General features: G+C 46.6%; 1 protein-coding gene across 7 annotated transcripts in view; it reads right to left on the bottom strand.

Moving 5' to 3' along the window:
• The window catches only part of OSBP2 (oxysterol binding protein 2), a gene marked incomplete at its 5' end in the record, with an annotated part of 154075 nt that overhangs the window by 42972 nt on the left and 90824 nt on the right, over positions 1 to 20279 (bottom strand). For all 7 annotated transcript variants that reach the window (XM_079956592.1, XM_079956593.1, XM_079956594.1 and 4 more), the window contains one exon: positions 18563 to 18813. In XM_079956592.1, coding sequence (XP_079812718.1) covers positions 18563 to 18813 — 251 coding nt within the window. The remainder of the gene's footprint in view (positions 1 to 18562; positions 18814 to 20279) is intronic.

The following is a 20279-nucleotide window of genomic DNA, read 5'->3' as shown; positions in this document are numbered from 1 at the left end:
TATTAAAGGGACACGGGTGGCTCTGTGGTCTGAACCACAGAGCCCAGGGCCTGCCAATCAGAAGGTTGATGGTTCGAATCCCCGCAACGGGGTGAGCTCCTGTTGTTCGGTCCCTGCTCCTGCCAACCTAGCAGTTCAAAAGCACGTCAAAGTGCAAGTAGATAAATGGGTACCGCTCCGGCAGGAAGGTAAACGGCGTTTCCGTGCGCTGCTCTGGTTCGCCAGAAGCGGCTTAGTCATGCTGGCCACATGACCCAGAAGCTGTACGCCGCAACCCCAGAGTCGTCCGCGACTGGACCTAAAGGTCAGGGGTCCCTTTATTCCTTTACCTTTAATTTATTAAAGGATGAAGCCAGCCTTCCCCAACATCGGTGCCTTCTAAATGTTTTGGACCACAGTTCCCATCAGTCCTGGCCAGCACAGCCAGTTTTGGACTACAACTTCCATCATCCACATGAGATGAGAAGAACTGTAGTTCACAACAACCTAGAAGGTACCAGGTTGGGAAGGCCGGCATAAGCATTTGTGTACATCCACTTCATCCGATGTATGACGTGTTATCATAAGTTGCAGCGTGAGGATATACAAGCTACACATGCACAGAGGGTATTTTTTTGGGGGGGGTGAATAGGGTTGGGAAAAACTATGGTCAGAAGGAAACAAAATGCAGAAAATATGAGATGGCTCCTAGAAACAGATAACCTGGTGAGAAGCATTCTTGGGAGACCCTAGCATTGCAGAAAAAAAATACTCTTATCAGATAATTCTGTGGGGGGAAACAAACAGGGACATTCAAATGGGGTCAGAGCTCATGCAAGCCACAGGGTCAGCAGGAAACAGGAGGCAGCAGCAGCACTGCTGGGATTGCAATCAGCATTAAGCTGAGAGGATAGACGAGTGAGGTATGTCTGCAGCCACAAAATGATATTTTTTGTGAGTGGGTGGGGATAAGGGACAAATAACAGCACAGGAGAGGAGCAACAAGTATTGCTGCACAGATTTCCACTTGCAGCTGAACACGGATAATCATTTGCCTTACCCTCGCTGCGAATTACACAGATTTAGCCAGGTTATTTGCAGTGTGAGGTGAAGACCGCCAATCTTGAGGGGGACGAGGTAATAATCCAAGCACTGAACCGTTCGTGGGTTCTGGTGCACATAAGAACCCAGGATAGCTGTTCCACTCCTCTTTGTGGAAAGCAGAGGGAAAGGACCAGGAAACCTCCTGAAACAGACCATGCAGGAACTCCTACTCTGGGATTCTCAGCCGGCAAGAGGACCGTTCAACACATGCAGATGCTTCGCAGCAACAGAGGCAATAAATCCCTTCTCTAAACTAATGTTGTGCTGCCAGATTAATAGAAGAAGCTGCAGATTGAACAGACAGAAAGCAGCAGCCAGACACAATCAACGGCAGTGATCTGGGTAGGGAAGCAGCACGATACACAGACTCACAATTCCAATCTCAGCAGCGGGCATTTAAGAAAGAGTCATAGCTCAGCGGTAGGGCATCGGCTTTGCAAGCAAAAGGTCGCAGGTTCAATCCCCGGCATCTCCAGGTGGGGCTGGGAAAGCCTCCCTGTCTGAACGCATGGGAGAGCTGCTGTCAGTCAGTGTAGACCAGGCATAGTCTAACTTGGCCCTCCAGATGTTTTGGGACTACACCTCCCATCACCCCAAGCTAACAGGACCAGTGGTCAGGGATGATGGGAATTGTAGTCCCAAAACATCTGGAGGGCCAAGTTTGCCTATGTCTGGTATAGGCAATACTGATCTAGATGGACCAACAGTCTGACTCAATATTAGGCAGTTACCTACATTCCTAGGATCTGGTCACTTGCTCATGGTTTGTAGGATTAAAAAGGAGCAGAGTTGTACACCAACAGAAACACTATAGGGCAGGAGGCCACTCTCATGCCCCCATCCTCAAAAGGTGCTGCAGGCCTTGGAAAAGCCATGTGATTTCTCATTTATATTTTCTCTGGAGAGACAGGCAGTTGAAAGAGCAGCAGCCTGTGGCTTCCCGCAGAAATAATAATAATAATAATAATAATAATAATAATAATAATAATAGTTTATTTATAATACTAAATTCTCCAGCCACTCTGGCCGGCTCCGAACAGAATATTAAAAATACAATAAAACATCAAACATTAAAAACTTCCCTAAACAGCTCCATGAAAGAGAAGGACGAAGACTTTCCCTTTTCATACGAGTTGCTACTGGAGGAATGAGAGACATGAACACACAGAACCCTCCCGCTCTTGCATATGGGAAGGAAAAATAATCATCATTCAAGAAACTCAGTTTGCCGTACACAAGGCTGTTCCGTTTTATCCTCCTGGCACCATAATTAGGTTCCCGTAGGAACAAAATGCCTTGCACAGAAGCTCACTGGTCCAGCAGTACAGGGAGTGTAGCAGGCAGGAGGCTAGGGAATGAAGGAGGAAGAGGAGGAGGGAGAACAGAGGCTTCATCCTTCAAGCTGGTCACAAGGGGGCAGAGGTTGTAAAAGGCTCAACCTGGAGCTGTTCTTGGTCCTGCAACTCCCGACCTGAATTGCAGCCTTCTCCATGAGATCTGACATCAAACCACAACAAGGCAACCACACACAAAATCCCTTCTTAGTGCTCACCACCAGGTTGGCTTCATATCACAAGCCTAAAGGTAAAGGTAAAGGGACCTCTGACCATTCCAGTCATGACCGACTCTATTACTCCCTTGTTTGCTGAAAATGACCTCAACGAGATGCAGCACAGGCCCTGTCCTTTTGAGAATGAACTTAGTAGTCTAACTGTATGGCCAAGAGGTGCTTGAGCGCTCTCTCTCTCTCTCTCTCTCTCTCACACACACACACAGCAACTGTCAGAGCATCCTTAGGGAAGCCCCATCTTCCCCCATCCAGGAACTACATCTCTCAGCCCCCTTGACAGAGTTGGCCCCACATAAATACGCAAGCATCCACCGGCACAAATTAAACTGCAAGTTCAGAACATGGTGCCATGGGAGGTACATGGTGCTTTCGGAGGAGCCGTGATCCCAATTACAGCTAATTTGGGCTGCGCAACAGAATAATTTCCCCTCCTCTTCCCAGCAACCTCACAAGGGAAGTGAGATGACAAATTGTGCTCTATCACTGTTCCCCACCCGATGCCTCTCATAAAAATATATATATGAATTATTCGATGCAAACTTCTACAGAGGCTGGAACAAAGAACAGGTTGTGAAACGAAACAGAATAAAGCATGCTAGCCGTGTGTCTGTGTGTCTTCTGTCCACTCCACAAGATGTCTGCTGGCGAGACATCTCAGAGTCTCTCCCTTCCTCCCTGCCGCAATGTACGATACATTAAATCAAAGATTAGAAGCCTCGGGCAATGGACACCTAGAACGTGGCCCCTTCCAGGACTCTCTTATCTGGCCCTCAGGACATTCGCTAGGCCAGGGTTAGCCAACATGGTGTCTTCTGGGTATTTGTCTCCAACTCCCATCTGCCTCGCCAGCAAGGGATGATGGGAGTTGTAGTCCAGCAACATCTGGCGGGAGCCATGTTGGCTAATTGGGTATAAGGTCACATGCCTCACTGCTGCGGGCTCTCCTTGAATGCTTTTGCCCTGCTGGAATTTACTTGCTGAACTGTGATCATGTCTCTTGGCTGCCTGCACGGAAAGAGGTGTGTGCAAATGTTTGTATATATAGACACCTCTGACTTTTGCATGGCTGGAATGGAGTCTGCACTAGGAAAGGAAAACCAGCACCTCTTTTGCCTCCACCCCTGCCCATTGCTGGCATGTGGCCTCTGCAAGGCTCCCCAAGAGGGAATGAGCCCCTCAGCCTGGAAAAATGCTCCCATCCTGCGTTAAATTATTGTTCAGGATTAAGGAGTCTCATCCAGCTCCATCTTCTATTAAAAGCAGCTTCTCTACAGCCAATACACACAACCAGGAGATTTATTTTTAATACATATAATAAGAACGGAATGGGGCGAGTAGGGGAGGCATATTTTGTTGGGAAAAGCTCTGGGCACACCCACTAAAACTAACAGCCTTATGGCCGGGGTGATCTCAGCTCCCTAGTGAGAATTCTGCCGCCGGCAAATGTTTTGGGCGAGGAGTAATTTTTTGTTGGGGGGGGGGTGTTATCCCACAATTGCTGAATGCAGAAATGGAGGATTATCCAAGAAACAATAGAAAATCCCTTTCCCTTGGCTTATGTTAGCCGACGCTGCTTTAATCTCGTCTTTCAATACATGGTGTTGGCTGCGATGAGGGTGGGGTTGGCTGGGATCCCTCATAAAAATAAACTGCGGTGTGATTAAAGGGGGGGGGAGAGAGAAGTACATTCATTAGTGAGCTACAAATTTAGCTGCCAAAAGGACACATGCGCACACACACTCCACCCCCCCAGAACATATGGAACGGTTGAGGAGGTGGGTGTTGCTGTGGAACATCTTATCCCAGGGAGGGAGGGGCGATGGGGCTGCACCGTGATCTTATTTGCAAAACAAGTCTCTTCCAGCACGCCCGTCTCTCCTCTGCTACAATTACTGTGTTGGTGGGTGGTTGATTAAACTAGATTATCAATGAAGGGACAGAATAATCCCACAGGGTTCCTGGCCTCCCCCCTCCTCCTCCCAACCCCACTTCAACTCAGAGAATGTCAAATTGCCGCTCTTGATGCACAGATGTTCTCCAGCCCTCTGCTAAGAAATGGCGCTGCTCTACAGCAAAAGAGCAAATAGTCATGATTTCTGCAGCTGAGCTAACTTCGAAATCACAGGTAGCCACATTGGGCCATTAAAAAACAAAAACGAAAGCTAAGATTACAGATGCTGCTAGAATCGGTTGGCGAAATTAGGACCCTTCGACCACAAGGTAACACTCCTCAGTTTGGCTCCTTGCAACAGTCAGCTAAAATTATTCTCCGGCGTTGATAATATAATGACTTTTTCACCTGCCCCTCCTTCAATCCTGTGCCTTCCACTTGCCTTTGAGAGAAATCCAAGTTAACAGCCGCCTTTTATATTTTTAGGTTAAAAACAGCAATACTGTTGTTTCTTGGCCAAGAGTGGTTTCGTTGCTATGATTTTAACAGAATTCATACTTGCTTGAAAATGGTGATTCTTTCTGTAACCCAACCTGAGACCAGAAATTACAAAACCTACCCTCTGAAGATTCTGCCACAATAGCCAGTCAATGGCCAAAGGCCTGCCAGCAAAAAGTAGCCTTCCCATGGAAGTTCCACAATCTGGGAGCAATCACCAAGAAGGCCTTCTCTTTTGTCCTCACCAAACATGCCTGTGAGGGTGGCAGGACAGAAAGGCCTCTTCCGCAGAAGATCTCAAAGCCCAGGCAAGCTCATATAGGGAGCCTTTAAGACCTTCAGAATGAGGTCTTTGTACTCCACCTCCTGCACTGTGTCTTAAGACTGCTAAAAATGCAGATTTTGCCTCCACAATATGCCTAGACCAGTGTTTTCCCTTCACCCTTGCTAGCCAAGATTCTCCTCACAACCCTGCCCCACCCTAAGTGTATTTCGCTCAAAATGGCCTGGACACAAATGGGGAGAACCTCTTGCTCCAGGGTCAAACTGGGCCTCCCAGGCCACCCCTCCTCGTTGGCCCTGCTTTGCCTGGCTGGACTTTGCCCTTGAATTCTGCTAACACCTCTTGTTTACCTGAATGGAAGATAAAGAGGGATGAGTGAAGGAACTAGCCTAGTGCACACAGGTAAAATTTACATTGGTTGCTGCACCCACTTTTGCTGCTGGCTCCACCCACTAGTGGCATGTGGCCCTTGGAAGGCTGCGCAGAAGATAAAGTGGCCCTCAGAAATCAGTTATGGCAGAGCTCTTTTTAGCAGCCCACCTTCTGGGATAAACAGATAAACAACTCCTTTTAGAATATGCTACCAGGGTACAGATAGGGCAGCAGCAACTGGCTGGCAGCAGCGAGCGTTTTAAAAGGCCTGAAGGATGGTACTCATTAGGAGATAGCAAGGCACCGATGCTTCAGATCTCACTGACTGCCGGAAAAAGGGAAGGCAGAGAATGAAATGGGGCAATTTAAATGGTTCACTCTCCTTAAACAAGAGGCATTTCAGTACATATGCCAATGTGGCTTTTAGAGGAGTCAACAAAACTGCAAAACAAGGTTATTTCAACAAGCCAACCTTTAACGGTATGATACGTTTGAAAGAGTCCAATTCTTTGGGAATAGTCAATGTTTAGCATATTTAAGAACAAAAGAACGTAAGAGCATACTCTCCAACATTTCTCCAATGAAAATGGGGGTGTCCTACTCTATAACGCTGATGATGATTTTATTATCCACCCATCTGACTAGGTTGCCCCAGACACTCTAGGTGGCTTCAAACATATTTTAAAACACAATAAAACATTAAACATTACAAAACTTCCCTATACAGGGCTGCCTACACATGTCTTCTAAATGTTGTATAGTTACTTATCACCTTGGCTTGGGATGGGAGGGTCACATAACTCCTTACCCTCCGACATTTCTCCAACGAAAATAGGGATGTCCTAAGGAAAAGAGGGGACGCAGGTGGCGCTGTGGGTTAAAACACAGAGCCTAGGACTTGCTGATCAGAAGGTCAGTGGTTCAAATCCCCGCGACGGGGTGAGCTCCCGTTGCTCGGTCCCTGCTCCTGCCAACCTAGTAGTTCGAAAGCACCTCAAAGTGCAAGAAGATAAATAGGTACCGCTCCGGCGGGAAGGTAAACAGCGTTTCCGTGTGCTGCTCTGGTTCACCAGAAGCAGCTTAGTCATGCTGGCCACATGACCCAGAGGCTGTGCGCCGGCTCCCTTGGCTAGTAAAGCGAGATGAGCGCCGCAATCCCAGAGTCAGTCACGACTGGACCTGATGGTCAGGGGTCCCTTTACCTTTACCTTTATCTTTAAGGAAAAGAGGGACACTCTGGGATCAAATCAGAAACGGGGATGGCTTCCATAAATCCCTGATTGTCCCTGGAAAATAGGGACTCTTTCCTCAGAGTAGGCCCAATGAAATCAACAGTTCTGCTCTGAATATGACTTGGTTGGATAGCACCCTATTACGCTGAAGTTATTTGTGCCGAGTAGAGAAGTTGTGCTTTTCAGGGTTTGGGATTTTCACAGCGGGGGTGGGCTAGGAATCTGTGGTGAGACATTCACCATAGACAGTGCGAAAGAAACCCAGGGGCTGCTGGAATCCCAACAGTGCTTTTGAAGAATGGCGCACACACAAATAGTTAGGAGCGTGAATGATTTTTCATAAAATGACAGTTGAAAACTGGAACAGGAGCAGAACCTGAAACAGAAGTCCAGCTTTTCCCAGGCCATTTTATCAATGCACAACTTCTGTCAGGAGATGAAATTTACAGCCTGAACCTATTAACCCTTTATCAATCTGCAGCGACCACTTGCAACCTCCTGGCCCCTCGGCAGCTTGCAGGAATCACTCACAACCTATTCACTCTTACCAAATTGTGGCAACTCTTCCCACCAAAACAGACTAAGCAATGTGCTCAGTGGGGAAAGCCTAAAGAATTACTGTTAAACTAAAAAAACACGTTAGAAGGTAGCCAAGACTCATTCCAGTTCAATGAGGAAAGAAAGGTGTTTGGATGCAGGAACCTAAGAGAGGGCTTTGCCCCCATCTTTTCTCTTCTTTGCACTAATAATAATAATAATAATAATAATAATAATAATAATAATTTTTTTTTATTTATACCCCGCCCTCCCCAGCCAAGTCCGGGCTCAGGGCGGCTAACAACCAATAATAAAAACAAATTGATTAAAATACAATTTAAAAAGATTAAAATACAACATTAAAACATTAGGATGCAACCTCTTCACAGGAAGAGAAAGGAAAAAGAAAGAGGGGGAGGGAATCAAACTGATTCTAAGCCAAAGGTCAGATGGAACAACTCTGTCTTACAGGCCCTGCAGGAAGAAATCAGATCCTGCAGGGCCCTGGTCTCATGAGACAGAGCGTTCCACCAGGCCGGAGCCAGTGTTGAGAAGGCCCTGCCTCCGGTTGAGGCTAATCTAACTTCCTTAGGTCCCGGGACCTCTAGGGTGTTGCTATATATGGACCTTAAGGTTCTCTGTGGGGCATACCAGGAGAGGCGGTCCCATAGGTACGAGGGTCCTAGGCCGTGAAGAGCTTTAAAGGTCAAAACCAGCACCTTAAATCTGACCCTATACCCCACCGGGAGCCAGTGCAGCTGGAAAAGCACTGGGTGAATATGTTTCCATGGCAGAGACCCCGTGAGGAGCCTCGCTGCAGCATTCTGCACCCGCTGGAGTTTCTGGGACAGCTTCAAGGGCAGCCCCACGTAGAGTGAATTACAGTAGTCAAGCCTGGAGGTGACCGTCGCATGGATCACTGTGGCCAGGTCGGGGCGGGAAAGGTAAGGGACCAACTGCTTGATGCGGCGAAGGTGGGAAAATGTCACCTTGGCTGTTGTTGTAACCTGCGCCTCCATGGAAAGGGAGGCGTCAAGGATTACACCCAAACTCTTAACGGAAGGCAATGGCACTAATTGGGCCCCAGCAAGAGAAGGGAGTTGGTTCCTCATCCCCATACCATCCCGACCCAGCCAGAGGACCTCTGTCTTTGAAGGATTTAGTTTCAATCGGCTCCCACAAAACCATCCAGCCATCATATCTCATTGACACCCAAGCCTGGTGCCACTCTGCAGGGCTGTGACAAAACAGGCAACACCCATCCCTGCATTAATTGGGATCTGCCGTCAGTGTGCAACCTCAAACAGAAGCCTTATGTGCTGCTATACACAGGCTGGGGGCTCATTGTCCATTAGCCAAATGCAATCAGCTGTACACACTGGAGTGTTGTTTAGAAAGGCGGCAGTTTTAATTGTCTGCACCAATCGTAAGCGGTCCTTAATCTCTCATTAGGAACTGCTGACTCCCCGTCCTCTCCCAATAATGAAAGGAATACATGGCTGATTGCATTTGCACAAATGGGACCGAGCTAACCTCAGCAATTTCCCTCATGCCAGTGTTTGGTCTGCTTTCGGGTGTTTACAATTCCACTGGGCCACGTGCTTCCCTGGGGCTCAAGTGGATCCTGAATTGCAAAGGTAAGAAAAGGCTGCTCGCTGCCTGCACCAGCTATTATCTTCTTTGGTGATCACTCATAGCCGAGTAAGATTGTCTTCCGTGAACACGGTCTTAACAGTGAGTCCATAAGGGCCTGTGGAGGCCAATTCTAGATCCACACATCCTTCCACAGTGGGGAAATAGGTTTCCGGGCGGGAGTTGACCACAGTGATGGTTTGCCAAACATGCCTTCCTCTTAGCACGTTTCTCCCTTTCGTCCTAAGTTTCAGCAACTTCAAAGTCCATGATACCTTTGGGAAAGGCTGTTCTCCAATTGGAGGGCTCACAGGCCAGTGTTTCCCAGTTGCCGGTGTTTATACTACATTTTTTTACATTTGCCTTGAGAGAGTCTTTGAACCTCTTTTATTGACCACTACCAGCATTACGCTTTACATTTTTAAGTTTGGAGTAGAGTAATTGCGTTGGAAGACATCCACACAGTGTGGTTTGCTAAACTCTGGCAAACCAAGCACAAAGTTCCAAGGAAGGAGGGAAGCCAAGAACCAAAGAGAAAAACAAATGGAATGTATAAATTTTGACAATGGCATTTTGTAAGGATGTTGTAAGCCAGCGATGGGGAAGTTGTGGCCCTCCAGATGTTGCTGAACTACAACTTGCATCAGTCCCAGCAAGCATGGCCAATGGCCAGGGATGATGGAGTCGTAACTCAGCAAGATGTAGAGGGCCAAAAGTACCCTACACCTGCTGTAAGCGATCAAACTAGCTAAAGACTAAAGAGCTGGTAACAGTAGCACAAAAAGGAATCATCATCATCATCAGGGCTATTTTCAGCTGGAACTCAGTTCTGACACCTCTCAGGTAAGCACCATTGCTATTCTAAAAGAACGAAGGAGGTGCCCATTGTGAGTTCTAGCACATCTTTTTCTGGACAAAAAGCTGCTATTATTATTATTATTATTATTATTATTATTATTATTATTATTATTATTATTTCTATGCCGCCCATCTGAATCAGTTGCCTCAGCCACTCTGGGCGGTTCCCAACAAAATATTAGAAACACAATAAAACCTCAAACATTAAAAACTTCCCGAACAGGACTGCCTTCAGATGTCTTCTGAAAGTCACAAAGTTGTTTATCTCCTTGACATCTGACGGGAGGGCGTTCCAAAGGGTGGGCGCCACTACCGAGAAGGCCCTCTGCTCTGCCTTGTTCCCTGTAGCTTCACGTCTTGCAGTGAGGGAACTGCCAGAAGGCCCTTGGAGCGAGACCTCAGTGCCTGGGGCCAATGGGGGTGGAGACGCTCCTTCAGGTATACGGGGCCAAGGCCGTAAGACTGGAGATTCCGTATTCTCTAAAAGACACCAGTCTCTGCTGCAGAAAATGCTGCACAGAGATCCCCACACCCAAACTGCAACTCTGGTAATATTCCAGAAAAATGGTAGCAAATGACTGAAGATGTAGAGCTGAGAAAGCAGTTGCAACAGGCTGCAACAGCTTTAAAGCCCTCAGGTGTGAAAAAGCAGGGGAGTTGACCAACACGTGTAAAATTATGGTTCTCCTGCTAAGAAGCAAATCTGCCAATGTTCTTTCTTGTACAAAATGATTTGTCTGGTAGGCAATCTTGTACCCACTCACAACCTTCCTAACCTCTGTATCAGATTCCCTGCCAGCATCAGCTTCTGACGAAAAGCTGGTTCTTGAAACATTTATGGAACAGAAGCAAACCTGGAAATGGGCAGAGTCTTGTCTTGTCTTGCATTGCAGTTCTCAGTTGGGATCACTGCACACACAGAACCTTTTTTACTTACTACCAGCCTCATTTTTCGGCCATTGCACAAACAAGTAGAAATAGGAGATGGTTGGCGAGATGGTTGCACAGCTAAAACCTTCCCTGTGCCTTAAAAAACCAATAAACTGATGCTACAGGAGAGGAGAGGAACGTGCACTATTTTTAGTGCACGTTAACAGAAGTATCACAAAATGAGGGATGGAACACAGCATACAGTTCTGGTCACCTCAAGGATATTGTAGAGCTGGGAAAGAGGCAGAAAAGGGCAACCAAAATGACCAAAGGGATGAAACGACAAGGGACGGCTGTAACGTCCACCCTTACTTTATTTTTATCCTGTCCTAAAAGGAGCCCAGGGCAGCAAGCAACAAGGGACAAAACAGTAAAAATGTCTTTAAAACAATTCCAATGAGCCAGTGTGGTGTAGTGGTTAAGAGCGGTAGACTCGTAATCTGGGGAACCGGGTTCGCTTCCCCGCTCCTCCACACGCAGCTGCTGGGTGACCTTGGGCCAGTCACACTTCTGTGAAGTCTCTCAGCCCCACTCACCTCACAGAGTGTTTGTTGTGGGGGAGGAAGGGAAAGGAGATGGTCAGCCGCTTTGAGACTCCTTCGGGTAGTGATAAAGCGGAATATCAAATCCAAACTCTCTTCTTCAATGTCAGATGCTAGTGTGGTTGCTCAAGAGTAAACAGGCAAGACTCTGCCCTGTCTTTTCCAGGCTTTATTCTTGGTGAAGAAGAAGAAGAAGAAGAAGAAGAAGAAGAAGAAGAGTTTGGATTTGATATCCCGCTTTTAGTGTTGTGGCACCTGCCCCTTGGAATTCCTTCCCCTTAAATATTAGACCGGCACCATCTCAGTTGTCTTTTCAGAGCCTACCAAAGACCTTCCTCTTTATTGGGAGGTGCTTTTTTCTGAGGGGGTACTCAAGGGTACGCAGTACCAGCAGTTCTTCTTTTGTTATTGCTAAAAAGTGTGACACTTGTTACAACTTCATGATGAGTAACGGTACCCCTTTTTCTGGGGGCGGGGGAACACTGTAGAGGAGTGAAGAATTTTGCATGCTGCAGAGGAGGCGGATTGGAAGATATGAGAGGCTATCCTCTCATATTATTCAATTCAATATTCAGAGTTATTGATGAAATGGAATGGGGTAGTTTCAGGAGAGGCAAAATTAAGTATATCTTCACAAAGCACATTGTTAAGACTGTAGTATTTGCCACTGTAAGATGTAGCGACGGCTACCAGCTTGGGCTGCTTTAAAAAAAGGGGATTGGGCAAATTCATGCAGGGTGAGGCTATCAATGGCTACATGTCAGTATCAGCAGCAATATCCAAAGCAGGTTCCAGGGAGGGCAAAAAACTAACAACAACAACAACAATTTATTATTTATACCCTGCCCATTTGGCTGGGCCTTCCCAGCCACTCTGGGCAGTTCCCAACAGAATATTAAAAACATGATAAAACATCAAACATCAAAAACTTCCCTAAACAGGGCTGCCTTCAGATGTCTTATAAAAGCCAGATAGTTGTTTATTTCCTTGACATCTGATGGGAGGGCGTTCCACAGTGCGGGCGCCACCACCGAGAAGGTCCTCTGCCTGGTTCACTTCTCACAGGCAAGGAACTGCCAGAAGGTTCCCTCACTGCAACAAACAAACAGACAGAATTGGCGGGGGGGGGGGGATTTCCCATTCAATATTTTCCAGAAAACCCTACTTTGCTGTTACAATTTTTTTACCTGTGAATTCATCTCCACACGCACAAGAGCTATGAAACCCAGTCAACGTAACAGAAAAGCAAACCCTTCTGGTGGGGGTGGGGGATGTAAGGGGGGGACAAAACTGCCCCCCCCCCGGCATGTACAATCCACAACCCTCCTGCCCATGCTGCTGCTGTCTGCAGCAGCAGAGTAATTCACTCCACCCCAAAATCTATTTCCAGCACCACCCACAGCACTTTTGATAAGCCTTTGCAACAAACTTCCAAGCTGGCCTCATCTGCCATGATCCAGCGACGTCTCCGCATGCCTTCTGCCTACATAGCCACCCAAGGGGATCTTTCTGGGCTCCTTGGAATCCTCTGTGTAATTTACCCTTTACATCGGTTCCTCCGTATTGGCAAACACTTCCCACGCCACCTCTGCACCAGATTGCCACTTATTTCCATCTCGGCAGCTCCTGCTTCTCCTCTGCAGCTCTTGGGCTCGGTCCAGTAGCGCTTAACTTCTTCTGCTTAATTTAGACCAGGGTTTCCCAATGCGGCTGGTGATGACCCCCGGGGAGGTTGATGGGACTGTGAATAAAGACTATGGGGCTGAAAGGGGGTGAGGAAAGGCTCTGAGCCAGTGTGGTGTAGTGGTTCAGAGCAGTGGACTTGTAATCTGGTGAACCGAGTTCGATTCCCCGCTCCTCCACATGCAGCTGCTGGGTGACCTTGGGCCAGTCACACTTCTCTGAAGTCTCTCAGCCCCACTCACCTCACAGGGTGTTTGTTGTGGGGGAGGAAGGGAAAGGAGAATGTTAGCCGCTTTGAGACTCCTTCAGGGATATCAAATCCAAACTCTTCTTCTTCTTCTTCTTTTTCTCTTAAGGGTGGAAAGGTAGTTTACAAGGTATAGTGCAAAAAGGCCTCAAAAATAAAGAACACAGGCATGTACAGAGCGCACTTTCCCCCATTGCCAGTGAGGAACCCCTGTATTTAATAAGGCAATTCCGCAAGATCGCAGCATTCCCAGACCATGCTGCTTTTTTGCTTTTAAAAAAGGAGGGTATATAGGTGCACTTTTGCTTCGTGTATATATTAATGTTTGACATGTCGTGATTCCTAGTAAAGGTAACTGATGATTCATAAAAGTTGATCACGTGTTCATATTTCTTGACTTTTATGTCATTTACATTCTCAAGAATTTAGAAGGGGGTCAGTGACAACTTTATGAGCTCATCAAGGGGTCAATCAACTCAGAAGTCTGAGAAACCCTGATTTATACCGTAATCCCAAGTATGTTTATGAAGATTACAATGATTCCATTTTGATCACTATTTTGTGCTCTAGAAGTAGGGAACCTCTGCATTGGCCAAGAGTTGCGCTGCTCCCCCCCCCCCCCCAATTAATGTTGCTCCAACGTTAAATGAATGAGTCTATTTCTTTTATATAAACATCCTGGCAATCTCTGTACAACCAAAGTTTTGAGAAGCTGCAACTGAAAACTGGAAAGGAGTATGGGGAAGAAAAACATCACAAGAAAAATCATTATGCATGTATTATAAACATCCAGCACCGGATGGCGGCAGAGAGCAAAAAAATAAAATTCTAACTGATTTTCCACGGCATTTTTTTTTACGATTTAATTTCTGACTTATTTATAGCGGCTTATTCCTGTGTGTAGATCCACTCTAGAGCAAACTTTTCCTGTGTGTAGATCCACTCTAGAGCAAACTTTACAGTGAAAAGGTATAAAACTCCAGACAGTACAGCTGCTCTTTGAGCCTTGACATTTAAAAATGTGTCTTCATTGTTAAAATGGGTGCTGTCACTGTTTTATCAATCTGTTATGCTGTTCTGTAATGTGTGTTAGATTACAGTTTTAAACTGCACCATCTTTTTGTCATAAGTTTGGTTGTATCCAAGCCTCTCAGAGAGCCTGCTGAAAATGATTTATTTGTTTTTATAACCTTCTTGTAAGATGACCCATTTTTCTATGTCTTCAATTTATTATGCTTTGTTTTTATGCCGTTTTGGTTTTAATTGAGATTCTGTACGCCACATTGAGATAGATTTATCTTATATGAGTTGGCAGTACATAAATGAATAAATAAAAAGAATAATATTGCATTTTTAATCATGTTATGTTGAGCCACCATCCGGGGGGGGGGGGGAGTGTCACCCTGGTAGGGAGCATAAAGATATTAGAAATAAAGGATTAAAATAAATATGCCAGGATTTTATGCGTTGACATCTGTGAGAGAATAGGCCCTTTCTCAGGACGAAGCAGGTGGCAAAAAACTCTGAATACGTCACTCTGAAAGGGAACAACACTGATTCTTCTGGAAAGAATTCCATTACAAAATCAGTAGCTTCGGGAAACTGGAATAACTGGGCATGGCTAATAGGTAGAGGGTTGTGGAAATGCAGGTGAGAAGAGAGGCTTTATATATTCCATTTTCTGAAAACCAGGTAGGGTTTTGTTTTTGTTTTAAATCTACCATAGCACTTTGGGCCTTTGATGCTCAGAGAAGCATCAAGACTTTTACACAGCTAACCAATTAACATGAGCTACTTCGCTACCGCTGTGATGGATTAGTGGACAGACATCGCAACACATTGTTTTTTACAAGATTGCTGCAGCATACACAAAGACCTGGGATGCATCTGCCAACGGCCTAACTACATTTGTGTTTTCTAATCAATATTATCCTAATTAAGTCATCAGGAGGGAAAGAAGACAGGTCTGGACCTGCAGGCAGATCTTTGAATGATTTGCAGTAGCTTCGGCAAGGACTGCTGACTCCGAAATGTTTAACAATAGCAGTGACAAAAATGACTCCCCCACCCTGATTTTTATTCTGCTGAAATGAAGAAAGTTTGGAATACACAGAAGTGGATCGGTTTTTTTATAGCTCTCTGTTTTGGGAATATTCCTGGGTTTAGAAAGAATTTAATTCTAAGTATATATATTTTGCACTAGCCTTTGGTTAGTAGATTATTGGGATTCTAGTGGGGGTTTTTTAAAATAAAAAACAACCAACAGAGTTGATCCTGTAAACATGAAATCTGCCCAGCCTGGCATTAGAAGTTTGCTACATGCCTCACAAATGAAGTCCATGTACAAAGCTGAGCTGCCCTGGCCATCGTTTTTGGTGGGGGTGGAAGAAAGCGATCCAAATTCTGCTCTCGGTTACAAACTTGATCCAGAAATTACAGCTGATTTATCTCAGGATGCATGACCCTTTTTACTTCCGATTTTTCAAATCTCTTCTTTGTGGTATTTGCATAATTGGATCATGAACGCAGGGTGGGAATAAAGCACAGAGGACTTTGCATTAATGAAACACACAGAGACGCACATCTCCCTCCCCCTTCTCTCACACACAACCCCACTCACAGCACGTCTGTTTTAGAGTTAAGAAGCCTCTTCTCCCTTGCAGCGCCAGCGTCTGAACGTGGGCATGGTCTCCCAAGTTGATCAAAGGAAAACTAGCCCATCCCAAATAGACCAAGCCAGCCCACTCACATCTCTGACATGCCTTTCGGAGGAAGAAAACTCTTTGTTCCTCTTTCTTTTTTTAAAACTGGGGTGTGAGCAGAATAAGAAAGTATTGACATTTCAGCTGAACTCCAGCCCTTCAGAGCCCCAATACCAATTCTGCTAATTGGAAGCAAAAAAAGTCCGGCTGAATCAGTTCTGATTTGTGAGGAAAGCATTGAGGCATGGAAAGGAATAAGAAGGCAAGGAGAACAGTAGGGCGAAGGAGGTTAGAGACAAGCACAAGGCAAAAGGAGGGCTGTATCTCAGTGCCGGAGCCTCTGCTTTGCATGCAGGTGACAGATTGTGGCATCTCTAGGTAGGGCAAGTCCCTTGTCTGAAACCCTGGAGAGCCACTTCCAATCAATATAGACAATACTGAGCTAGATGGACCACCGGTCTGACTTTTTCCACAGCCTCCAATGAAGAGGTGGGGGGTCAAAGCTCAGTGGCAAAGCATCTGCCTTGCATGCAGAAGGTCACAGGTGCAATCCCCAAGCATCTCCAGGTAAGGGCTGGGAGAAACCCCTATCTGAAATCCTAGAGCAGCCTTTCTCAACCTGTGGGTCCCCAGATGTTGTTGAACTACAACTCCCATCTCCCCTTGCTAGCAAGGCCAGAGCTCAGGGATGATGGGAGTTGTAGTCCAACAACACCTGGGGACCCACAGGTTGAGAACCACTGCCCTAGAGAGTCAACGCAGGCGACAATGAACTAGATGGACCAATGACTCTGCATAAAGCAATTCCCAAAGTTGCTGTGAGTCAGCAAACCCACGTAAGAAATGATCAGGTCCAAGCGTCAGCGAGATTCGACTCTCCACCACCGCAGGGAAGAAAGTGGTGGTGGGGAAACTGGTGCAGAGACGCCCTAGTGCAGGCACCCCAAAACTTGGCCCTCCAGATGTTTTGGGACTACAATTCCCATCATCCCTGACCACTGGTCCTGTTAGCTAGGGATCATGGGAGTTGTAGTGCCAAAACATCTGGAGGGCCGAGTTTGGGGATGCCTGCTCTAGTGCAGGGACGGTCCATGTGGTGGCCCCTCCAGATGCGTTGGACTACAAGTCCCATCATTCCTGACAACTGGCCATGCTGGCTGGGGGTGGAGGGCACCATGTTGATTACCACTGCCCTAGCAATTCCCATGGCAATTAGTTGCCCCACAACAGATCTTGGTGGGTTTTGGTTTTTTTACAGCTGGCAGTGGTACATGATGGCCCCTTCCAGAATCAGAACCAGGAAGATCGTGGCATGGGATGTTGGCACTGCAACTTCAACCACCTGCAATTTGAAGTCTCCAGCAACTTGGTGTCCTCATCGGTTCATTTCCCCTCCTCAGTCTCATGGTTAAACCATGTTCAAAGCTGCTGACAACATTGCCAGGAAAGTTTACGTAACAAACTACAGCAGCATTTCAAGAATTATTATTTTTTTGTGACGGCTAGCAAGTTGGCAAAGAAAGCCATACGAATATCAATAGCCCAAGCAGATTTTTCATATGAATAAAAAATACAGTAAGGTTAAACAATCCGCTGATAACTGATACGAAGGCCTAGTAGCAGAAGTACAGAAACACAATCCAAGTAACGGCAAAGACACTAAATCTTATTCTGTAATAAGTGACGGCAAAGACACTAAATCTTATTCTGTAATAAATGTTGTCCCCCAGCAACAACCCCTAAGTGAGCCAGGGCCCAGTTCTCTTAGGCATGTCTAAATGGTAGCAACAGGCAAGGAGGACCAAGGAAGGGAACGGACACTCTCAAATAAACAACATTTAGCTTAAGAGCCCTTAGAAAATTTAGCACCACAAAGTCAAAAATTCACCAGTCTTCTGGTACTTTCAACAAACAATGCAATTTGCCGGCGTATCTCATATTCATCTATTACTATAGATTGTGTGGACACCTTTTTTGATTTACTCATTCCATTTATTGGCTACCCTTTGTCCACAGGATCCCAGGGCAGCACACAGAAACTAAACAGATTAAAAAAATAAAAATAAAGCCATACTAATATTAAACCAGACCCTCACAACCTAGTCTTGCAAACAGCAAACCACAGCAATACACCTGACCTTGAACTGTATCAAACACTACCAGGGACTTCGATAGAAGAGACAACTCAAGATGTCCTCAAGGCTTCCCTTTTCACAGGTAAACCTAGACTACTCAAATGAGAAACACGGCAAATCGGGGATTGGAATCCTGGCGTTTCATATTCAAGGCTGAGATCTTCCGAGAGCTCGAAGTGGAAGAGAATTAAAATTTACACGTCCAGGCTGCAGAAGGCGTCTTGTGAGCATGTCCATCCTTGCAGGTTCCTATGACACTTACCTGCCTACTGCTACCACTGCCTGCCTGCTGAAATCCTGTGTTAGGTAGGAGAGGCGTTGCGCACCTGCCACCAGCCTCTACAGCCAGGACCTGTGCTCCACTTACATTTATCATAGCATTGGAGGTGATCCTGAAGAGGGTGGCTCTCTCGTTGACCGCCTTGATCTTCTCCCCGCTCTCGGCGGGCAGCTTGAGGTTCTCCAGCTCACTCAGGGACCTCTGAAGAGCTGCCCCATGCTTGGCGATGAGGTCGTTGCAAGTGCTGAGATCCTCCAGCTTACTCGAGAGGCTTTTCAGAGTGCCGTGCAGTTCGCTCTTGTCAGACTGCGAGGCTGGCTCCTCATCACCAGAGTCATCTGTAGAGGGGAACGGCAAAAGAGGGAAAAGGAGGGAGGGGAAGACAAAATGGTTTCCATGGTTACCGGCCGGACTGCAACGAAAACAGAGCGATGGTTTGTGCAGCGAGAAGTGAAGCAAGACCTCTGTTTGCACAAGGCGCCAAATCTCTGACTGTCCTTAGGTTCGGAAAAGTCACAGCCCAGAGAACACACTGATTTTCTCCTGAACGATTCCCCTCTGTGCAGAGATTTTATTTTATTTTATTCCTTCTCTCCAGCAACTGTAAATCCAGAAACACATGGCTTGGAAAAGGAAGCCCCATTGGTTTTCAAGGGAACTTACTTCTAAATAATTGTGTTTAGGACAACGGACTACTGTCAACATCTACATTGTAGACTGAATCAGGCCAGAGGAACCAGCACCTCCTTCAGTGGCCCATCTAGTCCAGCATCCTGCTCTCACAGTGGCCAACCAAATGCCCCAATGGAAAGCCCGTTAGCAGGATCCGAGCACAAGAACCCTCTCCCCTCCTGCAGTTTCCAGCAACTGGTACTCAGAAGCATTGCCTTTGACCATGAAAGCACAGCCACAGTGGCTGGTAGCTGTCGACAGCTTTATTCTCTAAGACAGGGCAGGGAATCTCTTCCACTTAGCAGGCCAGATCCTGGGTTCCCCCACCTGTCCATCACCTGACATGTTGTCATGTGGCCTGTTTTCTTCCTTTGGGGCGTGGCTTGCTTTCAAGCTCTGATCCAAGAGGAGCTGACTTCAAGCTGGGGTCAACTGCACTAAGGAGTACTGCAACCCCTTAGTAATGGCAGCCCCCCTGTATCCGCCAGAAGAAAGGATAGCTCAGTTGGTAAGAGCATGAGGCTGTTACTCTCGGGGATGTGGGTTCAAGCCCCACGTTGGGCAAAAAGATTCCTGCTTTGCAGGGGGGGTTGGACTGCATGACCCTCATGATCCCTCCCAGCGCTATGTTTCTGTGATTCCACCTGTCTCCAATGCCCAGCCTAACTTTTAAAACTGCAAGGCCTGGATCCAACCAGCCCAGTAGACAAGCAGATGTCAATGCAAAAGCTCCTGCTGGTGCCACAGGGCATCCCCAAATCCTCTCTGGAGAGCCAGGGGAACACCCAGTACAGCACTCTGGGAGGCAGGGAAGAGAGGAGGATTGTTGCATCTGGCCAGCGGAAATGCTTCCACTGATGAAACTGAATCCCTCCCCTAGTCTGGAAATATACATTCAAGTGTTTTCAAGGCAGCACTGGCTTAGTTAGACTGATGTTCAGCTTATTGTTCCAGAAGGGACTACTGGTTTTCTTCTCGCTCAAGGGTTGTGGAAACAAGCTGAAAAGTCCTGGATTTAACAACAGCGAAGTAACAGAGCAGAACCCCGAAAGGGAATAAGGAAATGTGGACAATAACATCTTTAAGTGCCAATGCAGGGGTGAAAAATATCAACCCGGGGCCTCCAGAATGT

This window comes from Podarcis cretensis, assembly GCF_951804945.1.
Source record: "Podarcis cretensis genome assembly, chromosome: 16".
Taxonomy (NCBI): Eukaryota; Metazoa; Chordata; class Lepidosauria; order Squamata; family Lacertidae; genus Podarcis; species Podarcis cretensis.
This window is presented reverse-complemented; position numbering and strand designations above follow the sequence as displayed.